At 34.3% G+C, this 18305-nt stretch overlaps 1 protein-coding gene across 2 annotated transcripts in view; it reads right to left on the reverse strand.

The window, feature by feature from the left end:
• Positions 1-384: 384 nt before the first annotated feature.
• The window catches only part of LOC128547449 (uncharacterized), a 49172-nt gene continuing 31251 nt past the window's right edge, over positions 385-18305 (reverse strand). The window contains exons 6-8 of one of the 2 annotated variants that reach the window (XM_053520327.1): positions 16219-16349; positions 7715-7841; positions 385-4529 (exon numbers count right to left, since the gene is read on the reverse strand). In XM_053520327.1, coding sequence (XP_053376302.1) covers positions 4342-4529; positions 7715-7841; positions 16219-16349 — 446 coding nt within the window. In that variant the 3' untranslated portion in view covers positions 385-4341. The remainder of the gene's footprint in view (positions 4530-7714; positions 7842-16218; positions 16350-18305) is intronic. The other variant, XR_008366561.1, reaches the window with a different exon arrangement.

An 18305-nucleotide genomic window follows, 5' to 3' on the forward strand; every position in this document is an offset into this window, starting at 1 on the left:
ACCATTGATTTTGTTTTAATACACTGGTGGCTCAGTTTTGGAACAGCTATATATTTCATAAAGGCAGACATTCTGACATGATTTCAGTAAAAACCATGTCGATTATGGCACATAGAATATAATTTGACTTAGGTATTTACCGCAATTGACTTAGTTTCTGACCAACTAAATTTGTGTTCTTTTTTCAGAACTACGATTTTCAAATCAGATACGTTACTGGTAACTAACTGAAAGGTAGTTGTTAGGGTAAATAACAAATTAAAAACATTTTTGACTAGTTTTTTTCCTAAAGCATGCTCAGTTGTGACAGATTGTAAAAGGCTGAGCTTGTATATGTAAAGAAATTACTAGGAAGAAAAGAAGACAACAATTTTGTATGTTATAAAACATTTATACAATAATGTCAAAAGAAGAGAAGGCAATACAGCACAAACTCGTTACATGGTTACATCGCAAATAACAGTGCAGCCATCGAAATATTTAATATCAGTTTGTTCTCTACCATTTATAACTATACCAAGTTTATCATAAGTTTTCTTCAGATTTTCTTGATGACTATAACCTGTGATACACAGTTTTATTGTTCGTCTGTTTGACAAAACATGGCTTAATTATTGAAGTACTAGTAGTAGATATCATATTCCTAGAAAAATAACTTTAGACCACTTTAAAAGTAAATACATTTGTCTACTTTCCTCTTTCTTTTGTTTTTAAAACTGAGGTATATGTAACAACTTGAACTATTTTTTAACCAATTAATAATTGATATTATCTGAATGCTGAATGTATTTCGATTACTTGAACAGTTTATTTGTGCCTAAAGCACATACCTTACCTTGCAACAAAAATGTGTCTGCTGTATTAGTTTGTTTTAGTAAATAAGTTACATTAGATAATTCTACAAGTACTGTTATTAGAAAAGAATTAAACATATTTTAGAAGACACATTTTCCCCTTCCCCTTACCAAAAAAGGTAATAGTATGACCACAACTTACATGACTTAAGCTGAACATAACTTGTTTTAACAATTCAAAGTTTGATGGCAACAAAATGACTATTTAGAAAGTTCGATATTTCCTGGAATGGTGTCTATTAATCCATTTAGTTGCAAAATGGCATAGAAATAACAAAATATGATGCGGATGTAATATAAAAGTGGAATTCGAATACCTTTATACCTTTTCCAAATGAATCTGCTTTACGTAACAAAACAAACTAGCAAACGAATACCTAAAGCTACGACACTGGACTAAATACCTTGCCAGGGTAGTTAACTCTTGTCAGGGGAATTAATTCTTGAGCTAACGCAATAGAATTGATGATTAATATATGATAAATTTCATTGTATAAAATGTGGTATTTACCTTCAAAACATAGACTATTTAACACAGAAGCTTTGAAACAGAGCTTCCAAGTTTAACACACTTTTCATAAAACATAGGCATTAACCACATGAAGAAGTGAGATTTTCATTATATGATACTGGGTAATGTAGACAGAGAATACAGTATGTAATGCACACAATAAACATGAATATGAATTAAACTAACTCTCGAAATAGCACTTCTCGTTGTTTTACAGGCTGTGAAAAAACAATCCTTTATATATTATAAGATTTAAATTTTCATTCATAATTATGTTTAATATATTCACCTTTCCGAATTCTTGAATTGTTGTTCAACAACGCACATTGGTGTAGCACAAAGCAATATGCTTGCAGCTTTCAAAACAATTAAATAAAAATTTAATAAAAGGATAAGTGTATAGTAGGGTGATCAAATGTCTGTCAGAAATTAACGATATATGTAAATAAATGAACTACAGATTGACAAAATCAACCAAATGTTAAAGTATATGTCAAACAAGTACGAAAGTTGCTGCAAGATGCAGCTAAAGGAAACTCGCGCCAAACAATACAGTGTACGTAGTACTGATAGAAAAGGAGATGATACAACGATACTGGTGTCTTTGTTGTAGACCCTAGGAAAACAGACAGTTTGATGGGGTTTCTTGAATGTTGGAGAAAGAACATTGCCTTTGTAGTATGAGCAGGAGTGTTATTGTTGTATTTAGTGACTTTATGGACTGATCATGCATTTACGACATACACTGCACTGATAAAAAGCCGTCATTAATATTTCGCACCTGTTGGCGCGGAGAAAAAAAAACCACAAATAGCACTAATCTTTTTTATAAACGTCTGAAATGGTGTAGGCTAAACATTCCATATTATGAGGTGCTATGTGTTGTTCTTCATACTATTTTTCTAAAATACATCTGATAACGTTACAATCACGTTAACAATATATACAATTAAATAAAAAGTATCTTTGTCTTCATAATATCAAATATCTTTGGCTATCTACTTTACAATATTTTTGGCGGTGAATAATATACAACATTTCTCCTCATCAGAAAAAGATCAAAAACATTCATTCATTAACATCCAACATGTCGCTTCCGAACTCTATTTAGTTAGATGAATGACACTTAACATAGATATTGTAACAGCAGTTTATAATCTTCAGTAAAAGTCATTTCCTTTCAACAAACATTATAAAAAACTGAATTATGAAAGCTTTATATGGTGCAAAATAAACATATACGAGTATACGGAAAATACACAGAAATACGGTAATAAGACCTCTTATATATTTTGTCAAAATCGCGGAAAAGTAGATCTGTTATTCTAACACGACCAGCAAATAACCTACATACATGTAGAGCAAAATCTATCTCGGGTTATTCTACAATAAACAAATCGCGTGCAATGACGTCATCCGATCCACGTGCGTAGCACGGTCGTAAAAAGTAGTTACCATTTTTTCTAACACTGTTGATACTAGTATGTCGTGTTAGAATCGAAATAATAAGTTCCCAAGGGTGATTTATCGTAGAATAACCCGAGTTTTTCGTTCTTATGCGAAACAATATATCACTCAGGCCAACGGCCTTCATGATATATTCTTACGCATAAGAAATCAAACCACGGGTTATTCTACGATAAACCACGTTTGGGAAATTATTATTTCTTAAATAACGCTATATGAAAAGCTTCCATAATAAGTCACTAGCTATAATCTACATAACGATCCATACTTCTTTAATCTACATAAATATCTCTACTGCTCTAATCCAAATTAAGATCTCTATGCTAAAATCTACATAAATATCACTACTGCTAAAATGTGCATAAATAACCTACATTAATGTCTATACTGCTAAAGTCTGCATAAATATCCCTACCGCTAAAATGTACATAAATAATCTACATTAATATCTATACTGCTAAAGTCTGCATAAATATCCCTACTGCTAAAATGTACATAAATAATCTACATTAATATCTATACTGCTAAAGTCTGCATAAATATCCCTACTGCTAAAATGTACATAAATAATCTACATTAATATCTATACTGCTGAAGTCTGCATAAATATCCCTACCGTTAAAATGTACATAAATAATCTACATTGATATCTATACTGCTGAAGTCTGCATAAATATCCCTACCGCTAAAATGTACATAAATAATCTACATTGATATCTATACTGCTAAAGTCTGCATTAATACATAAATATCTCTACCGCTAAAATGTACATAAATAATCTACATTAATATCTATACTGCTAAAGTCTGCATTAATATCCCTACTGCTAAAATAAATACAATAACGTTCATTTATTATAACTCTGTTTATACGGTATCTACACATAGCTGTTAGAAAAGAACGTACATGTAGTTTTTGTATATGTTCGTATGTTCTGGAAGACAGATAACATTTCATAAATATATATCCTTGCAATGGTGATATTTGATATTAAACGATTCTATAACTTAAGACCAAGCGTCCATTATTTCATGAATATGTAAAATGTCAGACGACATTTTCATTTAACTGAAAAAAATTACTTTGTAATGTATTTGATTATGATTCATAAGAAAAAGAGAGATTTGTATTTACTGCTTAAAACAAAAGTTACTTTCCTTGTTAACAAACATCATATAAACCTTAAGGACATTATACATTTTAACTTTAGTTAACTTAGTAATTTTACCATTAATACAATCATTATGGAACAAATACCAACCAATATTTATTTTTCTAATATATCTTGTTATAAACAATGGGTAACGTGCAAATTCACCGTAAACGACTGCATTTGAAGTTCTCATATTTACATTCAGTATCTTTTCACAAACTTTCAAGAGCTCACTATAAATTTCTTCATACTTACTGTAACCCAACATTCCGGCTGCTTAACTTAAAATTGATCGTTTTTTGGTTTAGTGCAAAATTACCAACATAATTAAAAACGGTACCCAAATATTATGACATTACTTGCTGTATTCTGTTTTTATTGCATCTAACAATTTATTTATTGTTTCTTTAAATGGGTGTTTCTCACTGAATTCGTAGTACAGCTTTGTCGCCAGCAGCATCCCCAGCCATCCATCAGCTTTGTATCCCCGTTTAGTCTTTACAAAAAGGATACTTTTTTCAGTTTGATGCGCGTACTCAGCTTCTGAAAAGAAAATGATATGAACAGGAAAAATACTCGAAATGTGAACACGGATGCTTCTGCTATATTATGTCAGGACACAAGAGTGCGTGTCATGTAATTAAAGGCACTTTGATGATAATAAAATTAAACCGAAGCGTAAGTGTGACCTTGGCCTTTGAGCATTTCTCTTTATGTTTTAAGGCTTATTACTGCTCTGTCTCTCTGGTCACTGTCAATAATAGTGGATTTAGCGCCCTGGGTGGTTGCCTTTGTCATTAAAGCACATTTGAACGTATTTGTCATATAAAGTTGGTATAATATGATAAAATATAGTATAATTCAAAAATATTATATAATATCAGTTATCCGACAAAATTTGTGTCGCGCATACCTTAAACAGACTTCGACCAAGTGTCATCAACCAAAATAGGAACGTTATCATATGAAATTATAACGTAATGTTTTGTTTACCGTTTAAAGGGCAAGGAAAGCCTGGCAACAAGTTCATTTTATATGAAAGCCATCCTCAAGCCTTTCATAACGCTGAAAGAATTTTTAAAAACGGACCATTATTGAAAAAGATATGGCAATTTGAAATTTAAGAAAATGGCTTATCATGGAGGCAGCCATTTTAGTGTGTTTATGACGTCATTTACACACTACTGAGTTATTTATTTAGCAAATAACTTTTTAAATAAATTAATGTCATAGGTTTCTTGAGTGCAAGATGTGAAACATGGTAATTTCTTTAATTATAGCTGGAAAAAGTAGAGAAATTATTTTACAGAAATAGATAAATTCAGTTTAAATATGTATCTAGAAATTTAATAAATCCGCCTTTTTGTTTTTATTGTCATGGAAATAAAATGGCCGCTATTCTTTATCAAATACTCCAATGCTCATAACTTTCTCATTTTTAAGCCGATTTTGAAAATTCTTTCACTTCTTTAAATGATTTAAAAAATCCTAGAAGACGGAATAAACACGAGAACAACGTTGCGTAACCCTTTAGGCTTATAGTGTTTCTTGATACTATTTTGTAGTATTCCTACCCTTCCGTCCCATCAACACCTTTTCCTGCACCAGCACTCAAAATGTAATTTTTTTCTTTTGATTTCTTGCTCATTTCAACCGGTAATATTATCCTCTAGACATAACAGTTTTGATTTATTAATTTGAAAGTTTAATTATCCATACAAAATCTTATAATAAGGGAAATCATGTTAACTTTTAGTAATGTAATTCCCCTCATTTAGGCGAAACCGATTCAGTAGCAAAGCGGTAGAGCGCGGGAGGTCGTGGGTTCGTTCTCTGGCCGCGTCGTTCCAAAGTCGTGTAAAATGGTACTAGTAGCTCCCTCGCTGGGCGTTCAGCATCATATTTCCCGGTGTCAGTATAATGTGACTGGATATGGTAACATGTTATGTGTCTGTGGCTCTGACTAGGGAAAAGATAAACTTTGTTTATGGAGTAAAGTGTCATATGAGTTACATAACAGGTAACACAATTTTTGTGTTGAAGCATTTTTTTTCATTGCTGTAAAAGGAAGTGTACAAAGTGGTGTCTGATGGGATGTGATGTCCTTGTTAAATTTTTAACGATTCGTTAAAGGATTAAACGCTTCGTTAGCAAACACATTTTAACAGCGCTTTTGACAACTGAAAATTTAACAATTCGTTAGCTAACGTAAAATTCAAAATTTAACAAACGTTAACTTAACGCCTCGTTAAATTTAACGAAAGTTTCGAACAACTGGGCCATTGTCTGTGATGAAAAAAATCTAAAATGATATTAGAAAGTACTTAATCAAATGAAGTCACAGTTCTCTGTTACTTATTTAAGTCAGTCTTACAGAGTAGGGAGACTGCGTTTTAGGAACATGGCTTTCCCTGTCGAATATTCATCTTGCTTTTTTTCCACTTTCCCTAACACCCAACCATTCTATCTAAGCCTTACCCACACCCCACAAACTCCATCCTTTTTCTGTATTTTGCGTATAATTAAGAAGTATTTGTTGTTGGATTTTTGAAGCGACCCGGCTAAAATATTTTTCCGTTACAACTTCTTTTTGTTTCGGGTCTACTTCGCGATGCATAGCTGTGTGGCTGTGTTTGGGGTGCTCTTTGCTTCCTGAAAATCTACCGTAACTTACCTTTAATATTTTACTGCAAAACACCAATAGACATTCGCATCACCTGTTCACATTATATTAAATTTGAAAGTCCTAATAAAAGTGTAAAAATGAAAACCATATAATTTTAGGGAAAAGAATATAGATCATAATATTTTGATAATGCTAAAACAGAAGTATTGCTTTTTATATATTGACAAACCAAGAAATTTTTAAGAAAAACTTTTCAGGGAAAATTTTATTTAATTTGATTTATATATTTAACTGTAGTTTTTTTATGCAACAAGTAAAATAAATGCACCTGATAGTATTTACAAAATAAAATTTGATATCGACCTAAGAGAATATGCTTCTAAGCAACAACATAAAAATCTTAAAAGAGAAATAAAATTATACCTCTATAAAAACAAAAACAATAATGGACAACACAATGAACAGACCATTAGATATAGGTGGTATCGAAAACCATTAATCTAGAGAATCCAGATAAGTCCGGGAGTGCCGCGACAAGAAGAGTCTTTAAGAAAATTTCAAAGTAAGTTAGAAGATTACAATCTTTAAAACATTAAAAGCATTCAAGAGACACTTGAAACAGATGCCAACAATAATGAAGAATAAACAAGACATAAGAAACAATAAAAAAGTAATAATTCAGTTACAAGGTAAAGTTGAAAAGAAATTGCCTGACACAATAGAATAACTTGAAAGGAAATCTGATGTGACAGACGCTAAGATAAAGGAAGTATTCCGGGCCAATCTAAACATTATTTACAAGCAAGCAGAGTAATTAGAAGACAAGAATAAAGCAGTTTCATAGAGATGGGAGTAGCATGACACAGCATTAAATGATCTTACTTTAAACTTGAATGAAACTCGAAACTAAACAGATTTAAGAAGCAGCTCCAAGACTAGATAAATTGTCGACGGACGTTACATTAAAAACTACAGTGCCTAACAATATATTACTCTACAGTGCAGAAGTGTTTTAAGTTCCCAAAAGTATACATAAAGTAATTTGAAGGATATTGGTACCTTGTAAGTATTGTGTTAGGAGATTTGTGATAAGTGTATTTACCTGATCTACAATTTCGACTGTCCTTGTATTTTCGGGACATGAATACTAGGACAACCTTTGACCTTTCTACAGCTGATGACATAGCGTCTAATGTAGAACCTTTCATTTCTTCAATATCGAGCCATACCTGCAAAAAGAGTTTCAAAACGAACTCCATATGTTTCACTTTGGTTAAATGAAGTATGAGCAATGCTTATGCATTTTCAAAACACACAGAGAAAAAAATGCAAAATAACAAAGCTGTCGGAGGACAGCAACGCTTGACTATTCAACAGGCTTGTCATCTAATTTAATATAAAAGTTGAAAAAGGGGCACAATTTTGTAAAAATGCAATAAAGAGTTAATATGAGCTCTATACAATGAATGTCAGATTATCACAGTGAACAAGTGTATGAAGTTTCAATCCATTCCCATTAGTAGGTACTGAGCTACCAGCTTACCAAACATTGCTAGGTCGGAAAAGGGGCATAACTTTGTAAATAAAAAATTTCGAAAAAGGGGCATGATTTTGTAAAGAACGCAAAAAAGAGTTATGAAACCTGTGCAGTGTAAGTCAGTTTCAATCCATTCCCAGATACCAGCTTACTTACAAAAACTTAACCAAATCGAGATGCCGAAGCCGACGCCGACGTACGGGTGAGAGTCTTTGAATAGACGAGAAAATTAAACAATAAGAATTAAAGTCAGCTGTATTTTACGTCGCAAGTATCATACAAAGGTCTTATGCGACAAACAAGCTATTCATTTTCTAAGCGTACCTATGCGTTGAAAACTTTTATATGGATACACTTCTTCACCTCAAACCATATGTCTGTCTGTCTGCCTGTCTCCGTCTGTCAATTAATCTATCTGTCTGTTTTTCTTTTTCTTACCTACGTACATATCTACTTACCTCCCATCTCCTCCCCCTGTCTCCCGTCCCCTACCCTACCCTACCTAGCTATTGACGGTCTGCCTGTCTTTCTATCTGGATGCCTATCTATTACCTATCTGTCTCACTCTGTGTCTCTCCCTGTCTCTCTCTCTCTCTGTCAAATTATATACAAAAGAGAAAAACTCGAAATGGAAGGTTTGAATCTAGGAGCATAGGCCTTTTTCCTCATTCGGTTGAGAGAAAATTAAACGAATTATCTACTTTATTTAGGTATTTAAGTGACAAAAGGAGACCAACCGCAAGTCTTTAGCCCCCTCCGTTCTTGACAAATCCATCTGCATCGAAAGGTATTGCTTTAGAATTGCCAGGTAGCTAAAAACGCAGCATAAAAATAAGCAAAGGTCCGGGACAGTAAGGTGTACCCTCTCCCTCGTCGTTTTAGCATTTGATAATTCATTACAGATTAGCTAAACATACCTAATATGGAGTAAATTATTTACTTTCAGAGTAACAAAGTACTATTTTAGAAAATGCCGATGATCTTTAAGACCAAACTTTAACCGTTTGATACATTAAAATTGATTTAAAATGCTATTTTTACCAATATTTTGTCATTTTGTAACATTCTTACTATTATTCATGAATATGCAAATTAGTTTATGAAAATAGAAATATTGCTTATGAAAGGTGAATGTCTAAACTATATTTCAGTACCAATTTTTATATTTCACTGACCAAGAAATGATGGATTCTTATCTATTTGGTTGTCGTTATTAAAAGTAAACGTGTGCCATGGAATCATTAAAAATCATTTATAATGATAATAATATAATCAAGGGAACATGTTTATAAGTCACATATGTTCTGCCAAGAAACTTGGTACCTATGAAAAGTTGTCTAGGGGGTGCATGGTAGACCTTACTTGCCCCCTGCCTACGATGGCTACAATGTAGATGCAGCATGCATAGCATAAAATATCTTCGGATATCTCAGTCACAGATCCCTATAAATTAGCACTGGGTCTCTATATATGGTCTCAATATACAGAGTAATGTTGGAACAAGAGTGGAAGTCACCCGCTTGCTGTTCATAAGGTATACATTCCCATCTCTTTTCATCAGCACTGGTCAAGGTAAACAGTTTGTGCACGATATATATATATTTAAGGTAAGGTATTGCTATCACCTTGTGTTCGTCATCGTCGTGTTTCGTCGTAAACTATCCTAATGCTTACACTTCAGAGGACATAATTTTGTCGAAATCATTACTGAAATTTACGGTGGCTGATTTCTGCCATTTTGCGTTTTCGCCCCGCGACCCCGCCGAGCGAAAACACGAGAATTTACAAGTTAAAATGGCGGGGGCGCGGGGAGAAAACTCGCTATTTAGCGGGGGCGCGGAGCGAAAACACGATAATTAGCGGGGTCGCGGGGTGAGAGTTGGTAACTGGTATGTCGGGGGTGCGTGGCGAAAACACGATAATTAGCGCTGCTTAAACGTCGAGTTTTCGCACCGCGCCCCCGATATTCCAGTTCCTAAATCTCGCCCCTCGATCCCGCTAATTATCGTGTTTTCGCCCCGCGACCCCGCCGAGCGAAAACACGAAAATTAACAAAATAAAATGGCGGGGGCGCCAGGCGAAAACTCGATATTTAGCGGGGACGCGAAGCAAAAACACGATAATTAGCGGGGGCGCGGGGCGAGATTTAGTAACTGGAATGTCGGGGCGCGGTGCGAAAACTCGACGTTTAAGCAGCGCTAGTTATCGTGTTTTCGTCTCGCGACCCCGACATACCAGATACTAAATCTCGCCCCGCGACCCCGCTAAACAGCGAGTTTTCGCTCCGCGCCCACGCTAAATAGCGAGTTTTCGTCCCGCGCCCCCGCCATTTTAACTTGTTAATTCTCGTGTTTTCGCTCGGCGGGGTCGCGGGGCGAAAACGCGAAATGGCAGAAATCAGCCACCATAGAAATTTATTAGGATGTGTGCCTCGTAGTCATAAATTCATCATTTAACAAGATCAATACGTGGTCAGTTTATGTCCGAAACTAGGTTACGTAGTCAAACCTTAGAAATACCTTGTTAAAAATGCCTAATTATCAGATTGGTTGTATTTATGAATTTCAGGTCAATTAAAAAAGCTAGTCACTAGGTTAAACAATTGAAAAACCGTGTTTATGCTAAAGGCAACATTTTCTACCTGATCTTTTAAAATGACAAGAATGTTTGTATAAAGTCTTAAACAAGTTTGTGACTAGTAAAGTTAAATCACTGTGTTAAGTCTTAAAAATGGCCCTTGCTCAAACTGTAGCTGTCACATTTTAATTTGATCTTCATGAAATTCGATCAGAATGTATGTTTATATGAAATATAGGTCCAGTTTGAAACTGGGTCATTTAAGATCAGAGACCACGTTATTAGGTCTAATAAAAAGCTTTGTTAACAGAGTCCAGATACCTCATTTGTTATCCTACTTTCATAAAAATTTAGAATTTCAATATGAAGTTTAGGTAAAGTTCGAAACTATTCCATATTGGGTCTAAATTAAAAATACTCAGTCAAACCATATAAATACTTTGTTAATATGTCATAGAATGCGAAACGCGTTTTAATTCTTTTGGCCTTGTAATTGTTGTCACATTACAGTTGAAGCTATTGAATAAAATATGAAATGTAAATATCAGATGAACTACCTGTTACTCATTCTTGATCTTGACCAAATGCCCCGTTATTGCCCTATTTACTTACTTCTACTTCTACCTGTACTAACAGTTACTAACCAGTCACCCGTAACTAAATCTCCGATGTTCGGGTATATTGTGTGATGCACCATTGCACTTGATATCTTGACATTGATGTATTTAGTTACGTTGTTATATCAATATATGATAATAAATATCTAGGATATTTATAAATATTTTGCAGGTTAGTTATACTTTTGTTACATTCTGTTAACCATAAAGTATCATTTCAGAGTTTAAGTTAGTAATATGGTTCAAACATAAGCTAGTTTTCATATGCTTACCTGTTTACCTGTAATCTGTACACAAAGCCTTGACTCATTACGTAATTATCATATATGCATGTATTTTAACCTTATGTATAATATTTGATGTAGTCTCATGGCACTTGATATCTTGACATTGATGTATTTAGTGACGTTGCTATATCAGTATATGATAATAAATATCTAGGATATTTATAAATATTTTGCAGTTATCTATTCGGCCAGACGGACAATCATGAACCCAAACAAATAATTGCCGATGGGGCTACATCGACAAACACACTAGAGAGTACATTTTCTTGCTGATCTACATATAACATTGGCGTTATGTTTAACTTTATTAAGTCTGGACTAGGAAAAGTTTAAAACTAGGTAATCTTTGATTAAAAGCTAAGCCACTAGGCTGAATTGAAAAACCTTGTAAACACTCCAAAAGCCACATTAACTACTTAATTCCTTTAAATCGTATCAGAGATATTGTCTTTATGAAACTAGGCCAAGTTTGTACTAAGAAACTACTAGTAGAAACTCAGGTTAATTTAAAGAAAAGTTTTAACACTCAAAAGACTTGATTTTTAAAAACACTTTATCATTCGAGGTAAAAAATTAGGTCACTAAGACGAGGCTTTGAAACTTTTGTTAAGAAGCCTGATATACATGAAACCTAGTCAGAATGCTTATCGCTGTAAATGCATGTTAAGTTTGGAACTATTATAACATTTCTTGAAACATTGCTTAAAGTCCGAATATGATGTGACCTAATCATTAGGTGACCCTCTGCCAAGCATTGGTCACATAAACATTGCCAACATACGGCACGACTGGTTTTTCATATGTAGATTAAAGATTTGTTTCGAAAATCTCTTTGACAAAAGCCAAGTCAAGTGCGCTGTCATAAGATAGCTCTTGTTAAATCTAAATGAATCTACTTTTATACGCCCGAAGAGACGTTAGTATTTTTTTTCAAATATGTTAGTGACTGCCGGTGTGTTCCGTTTTGTCTGTTGTACGTCCTCCGTTTCCGGTCCGTCCATCTGTCCGTTCCATCTGTCTGTCCGTTAGCAATTTCGTGTCCTCTCAGTAACTCTTGAACCCTTTTGAGGATTCCGAAGAAACTTGACACAAATATTCACCACATTGAGACAACGTGCAAGGGCATGTTTTGGATGGCTCGCTTCAAGGTCAAGGTAACACTTAGGGGTCAAAGGTCATATGACTTTGTTTCGTGTCCGTCATGTAACTCTTGAACTGCTTGAAGGATTTTAATGAAACTTGGCACGAATGTTCACCACATCGAGACGACGTGCAGAGCGTATGTTTCGGATGGATCGCTTCAAAGTCAATGTCACACTTAGGGGTCAAATTCATACCTTCGGGCGTATATTGCTCCGCATTGTGGTGCTCTTGTTATACTCCTGAATGATTTTCTGGGGGTTTGGGATGGGTATTTGGCTGTTAGCATTTGACCTAATTTTAGCTCATCCGAACATAAAGTGTGTCCGTCGTCAGTCGTCGTCGTTAACAATTTAACTTTAACACTTTAAAATATCACATTTTCTACCTCGCCTTTCTTTATAAACATTGTCAGAATGTTTCTCTCTATAAAATAATGGCCAAGTTCAAACTTGGGATACCTGAGGTCAAAATCTAGGTCTGTAGGTCAAATCATAGAAAAAAAGGTTGCATCTGCTACTTGATCTTTGTAAATATCTGTCAAATATTTATGCAAACAAAATCAAACAAAAAGTTTGAAGCTGTATAAAAACTAGGTCACTTTGTAAATACCTTGTTAATTCTTTAGAGGCCACTTTTTCTATTTAATCTTCATAAAAAAGCGGAATGTTTATCTCTATGAAGATTAGGTCAAGTTAAATACTAAGCTACCCAGGATTTTAATCTAGATCACTTGGTCACTAAGTCAAATAATAGCTAAACCTTTTCAACACTCTTGAGGCAATATTGGCTATTTGATCATCATAATCTTTGTCATAATGTTTGTCACTATGAAGTCTAAGTCAAGTTCATAGCTGAGTTACCTGAATAATTCAACTAGGTCACTAGATACAATTGTAGAAAAACATTGCTAACACTAGATGCCACATTTTCTACTTAATCTTCAGGAAAGATTGTCAGAATGTTTGTCTCTTTGAAATCTAGGTTAAGGTCAAAAGTGTGTTACATAACGGTCTTAGCTAGATCACTGGGTCAAATCATACAACAACACTGTAGAGGTTATATTTTCTATTTGATCATCAAAACTCTTTACAGGTTTTTAATCGTAAACAAAGTTACCGGGGTCTTAAACTAGGTTAATAGGACAAATCATAGGAGAATCATTTTTAACGTTCTTTACAATCAGAAAATATTGTAAGAATACTTGTCTCTTTAAAATCTCTATCACGTTCTAGACTTGGTTACCTCGGACATTAAGTAGGTCACTAGGTCATATCATAAAATGTTTTGTTAACACTCAAAATGCTACAGTTTCCATCTGATCATTATAAATCTTTTTCAGGATGTCTGGCTCTATGTAATCTTTGTCAATTCCAAAATTGGTAAACTGGTTTACCTGAAGTCAAAAACTAGGTCACTAGGTTAAATCATAGACAAAACACTGTAGATGCCACATTTTCTAGTTCATAAACCTTTGTCAGAATGTCCGTCTCTACGAAATCAATGACAAGTTTGAATATTGATTATCTATGTAAAAACTAGGTCACTAGGAAAAACCTTGTTAACACTCAAAAGACCATATTTTATTTCTGATCTTCATGATAAATTGTCAGAATGTCTAACGGGTAATTTGTTTTATTATTTGTTGAGTTTATCTCTGTCTTGTGTTATCATCCCCTGTATTTAGTGGAAACGTTTTTACGATAATTTTGTCAGAAAACACTGTCGCTTTGCAGAATAACGCCATTTATATTTCCTTGTTTGACCAAGTACCAAAACTTTTCAAGCAGGCTATGAAAATCTGGGGTGATCACAGCCCTCATGTGTACTTCATCCTTTGTTAGTATTGACACTTCACTGTCTTATAATTCTTACTAATAAAATTTGCAACTTATTTTTTTATTATATCTACGTCCCAGATTCAAAAGGTCGTAAGTGAAAAGTAATACTTTTCATCAAACAGGAAAACACTAAATCTTTTGTTTCACAGATTTCTAACCGAAACTGTTCGCATCTGTATTGTAACATCATAGCGCAAGCTTTTAAATTCTTAAAGAACCGACTGAGCTGATGATATTTAAGAAGTTATTTACACCCCTTTGAACAGTTGTCAATAATGAAAGGTCGTATCTGCTACTTACGAGGGGCCTCCGTGACCGAGTGGTTAAGGTCGCTGACTTCATATCACTAGCCCTTACCGATGTTGGTTCAAGCTTCACTCAGGACGTTTAATTCTTCATGTGAGGAAGTCACCAAGCTGACTAAAGGAAGGTCGGTGCTTCTACCCAGGTGCCTACTCCGTGCTCGAGATGAAATAATGCAAAGAGGGACACATGGAGTCTTTCTCTATGACCTATAATTGTGTCGTTGCGGCGTTAAACACAACGAACCAAAAACAAAAGAGCTACTTGCTTCCTATTTTCTATACTATTGTATCCAAAATGAATAATATGCAGTCTTCAGAGGTTGTAAATGGCAGATACGACATTTTCTTAGTAGATGTTTCTAAAACCTACCAAAAACTCGGTCGTAAGTAACAGATACGACCTTATGTTATTGGCACAATGTTTTGGCTCAATAAACAAGGTAAAAGGTTGTCAGTAACAGTTACTCGACACAAGACGGAAGTCTATAAATTAAGTAAATCAAACGATTTCACATGCCTTTCAAACAGTATTTAATTACAAAAAATAAAATACAAACTAGTTACGCCCATCGGCTCATCAGTGTATATAAATGTAACGTGACATAATATATATTCTGTCTACCTATATATATAGGTAGACAGACTTTATACGAACCAGTCATCACAACAATCTACATACCAATTAAGGCAAAGCACATAGCAGTACAAACGAGCAAACACGTGCTCCACAGCAAGTCCAATAACCAAATGACTTTAGTTTCGATGCTGCTTTTTATATCCCCCGAGGTATGCTACACATTCATACTGGTTCACCATTTGCTTATTTCTGTTTCAAATTTCTGTTATATATCAAATGTATATGGGCCGTTCTATGAGAAAAGATGAATTAGTGACATGATATAATTATTACATAAAAACATAAAAAATCATTGTTTTTCTTATGTTATCTAAGGCAAATCAAATTCCACTACATTTTACAAATAAATTGTCACGGCAACGGAAATTCCAAAGCACCATCATGAAAAAATAGTGGTGTCTAGATAAAAGGCCTGTGACGAAACCAAAGGTTGGTTTTTTTTTTCAGAACAATCGTTAGAAACTGATGTATGATATTTAGTAAGTGATAAGCATTAAGGACTTAAAAAATACATGATATTCTTCAATTTTCAGATTTTAAAGGTAAAAGAATGTTCTTCTTAAATATTTTGCTGTCTCATTTTTGATTTTTGTTACTAATTCAGGTCTTCACGTGGAAAGCCTATATTCATTTTCGGATAAAATAAACTTTTTGTAATTTCAAACCTTGTAGCCCGCCTTAGTCAGTCTCTTTTTTACATCTTTTACAAGCTCTTGGTCATCCCACTGATAGGAAATCATGATATGAGTTCCATCTGATGCTGCTTTACAGGACTTACTTTTCTCAAGATCTTTCGCTACAAACATAATCAGCCAAATTTACAGTTACCTACCCAAAGAAGTTTTAAATGTACATATCTATACAATCATAATACTGTCTATCAATTATTCAAAATTTCATAAAGCATAAACACCAAGACTAATAGCCAGGTATTTACAAAACAGTCTCTCAAAAATGTATGTATGGCAGATCTGTGGTGATTACATGTATTACAATTATTACTTTGATTAAAACATTATTAATCTATTCCTATATTTTATCAGTTAATGAATTAAGGACAGAAGTTAGGATGCGTAATGATTAAATCACGAGTGCGTAGTGATTAGCTGTAAAAGGGTTGAATACTAAACATACAGTGTGTGTCAGAAAAATACGGTATAGCCTCTTGCAAAAATACGTTTGAAGATTTAAATAAATGGTGGTCGCAAAAGGCTATGCTCGAACATTTTACAGCGTTTGTAAGTCCCATGTTTATACAAATCAGGTTGTGCATTACCTTGTCACAGAAGAGTCTTTAACAACTTTTCACTTTGAGCACTAAGTCCGAATTACGTTAATAACATTTAACGAACAATTTCCATGAGAAAACCGGTATAACTACCAAAAAATCAAAAATGCAAAACATATCCTTGAAAATGTTCCCAAAATGTTAAGTATAGGCCAACAATGAAATAAAATCAGAACTAGGCTTACATAAGCCATGAAAAATCCACGATTACTGGGGAAAAACGATTTGTTCTGTCGCATTTATCCGACTAGCTCGGAAGTGCTACTTGATTTTTATAGAATTTCCTCCCTAGTATGAATACATCTACATACCACAAAAAACAGGGTGAAGGGGGAAGCAACTGACTAGATGGTTCTCCCCCCTCCCACCCCCCCCTCCCCACACACACACACTAGTATGAATATATCTATATACCAGAAAAATAATACAGTGTGAAGGGGGAAGAACCTGACTAGTTGGTTCTTTCCCCCTAATATGAATACATCTACATACCACAAAAATAATACAGGGTGAGGGGGTAAGAAACTGACTAGATGGTTCTTTCGCCCCTAATATGAATATATCTACATACCAGAAAAATAATACAGGGTGAAGGGGTAAGAAATTGACGTGATGGTTCTTTCCTTCATAGTAGGAATATATTAATATACCAGGAAACAAAAAACACGCTGAAGGGGAAAAAAACTGACCAGTTGGTTCTTCCCCCCCCCCCCCCCCCCCAACACATACACACACTAGTATGAATACATCTACAATCTACATACCAGAAAAATAATACAGGGTGAAGCGGTAAGAAACTGACATGATGGTTCTTTTTCCCCCATAGTAGGAATGTATTTATATACCAGAAAAATAATACAGTCCGGCCCCCCCCCCCCCCACTAGTATGAATACATCTACAATCTACATACCAGAAATATACCTTCGGGGACGGACCGAACTACTAATGTTATATGAACTTGTGGTCCAACACTTTTACCTTTCTTAGAATGTTTTGTATATGTTTTGTATATGTACATTGTATATGTTGCCCCCCCCGCCCTCCCCTATAGTATGAATATATTTATATACCAGAAAAATAATACAGGGTGAAGGGGAAAGAAACTGACTAGTTGGTTCTTTCCCTCCTAGTATGATATATCTATATACCTGAATAATAATATACACTGAAGGGGAAAGAAACTGACCAGTTGGTTCTTTCACCCCTAGTGTGCATGTATCTGTATGTCTCAATAATACACAATGAAGGGGGAAGAAACTGACTTGTATGTTCTTTCTCTCCTAATATGTAATTATGTATCTGCATGTCTGAATAATAGATGATGAAAGGGGAAAAATTGACTAGTTTGTTATTCGCCCCCGTCCCTAGTATGTATATATCTACATACTTGAATGATAATAGACAGTGAAGGGGATAAACTGACTAGGTTCTTTTCCCTAGTATGTAGTATCAGCATGTCTGAA

The sequence above is a fragment of the Mercenaria mercenaria genome, chromosome 12 (assembly GCF_021730395.1).
Source record: "Mercenaria mercenaria strain notata chromosome 12, MADL_Memer_1, whole genome shotgun sequence".
Taxonomy (NCBI): Eukaryota; Metazoa; Mollusca; class Bivalvia; order Venerida; family Veneridae; genus Mercenaria; species Mercenaria mercenaria.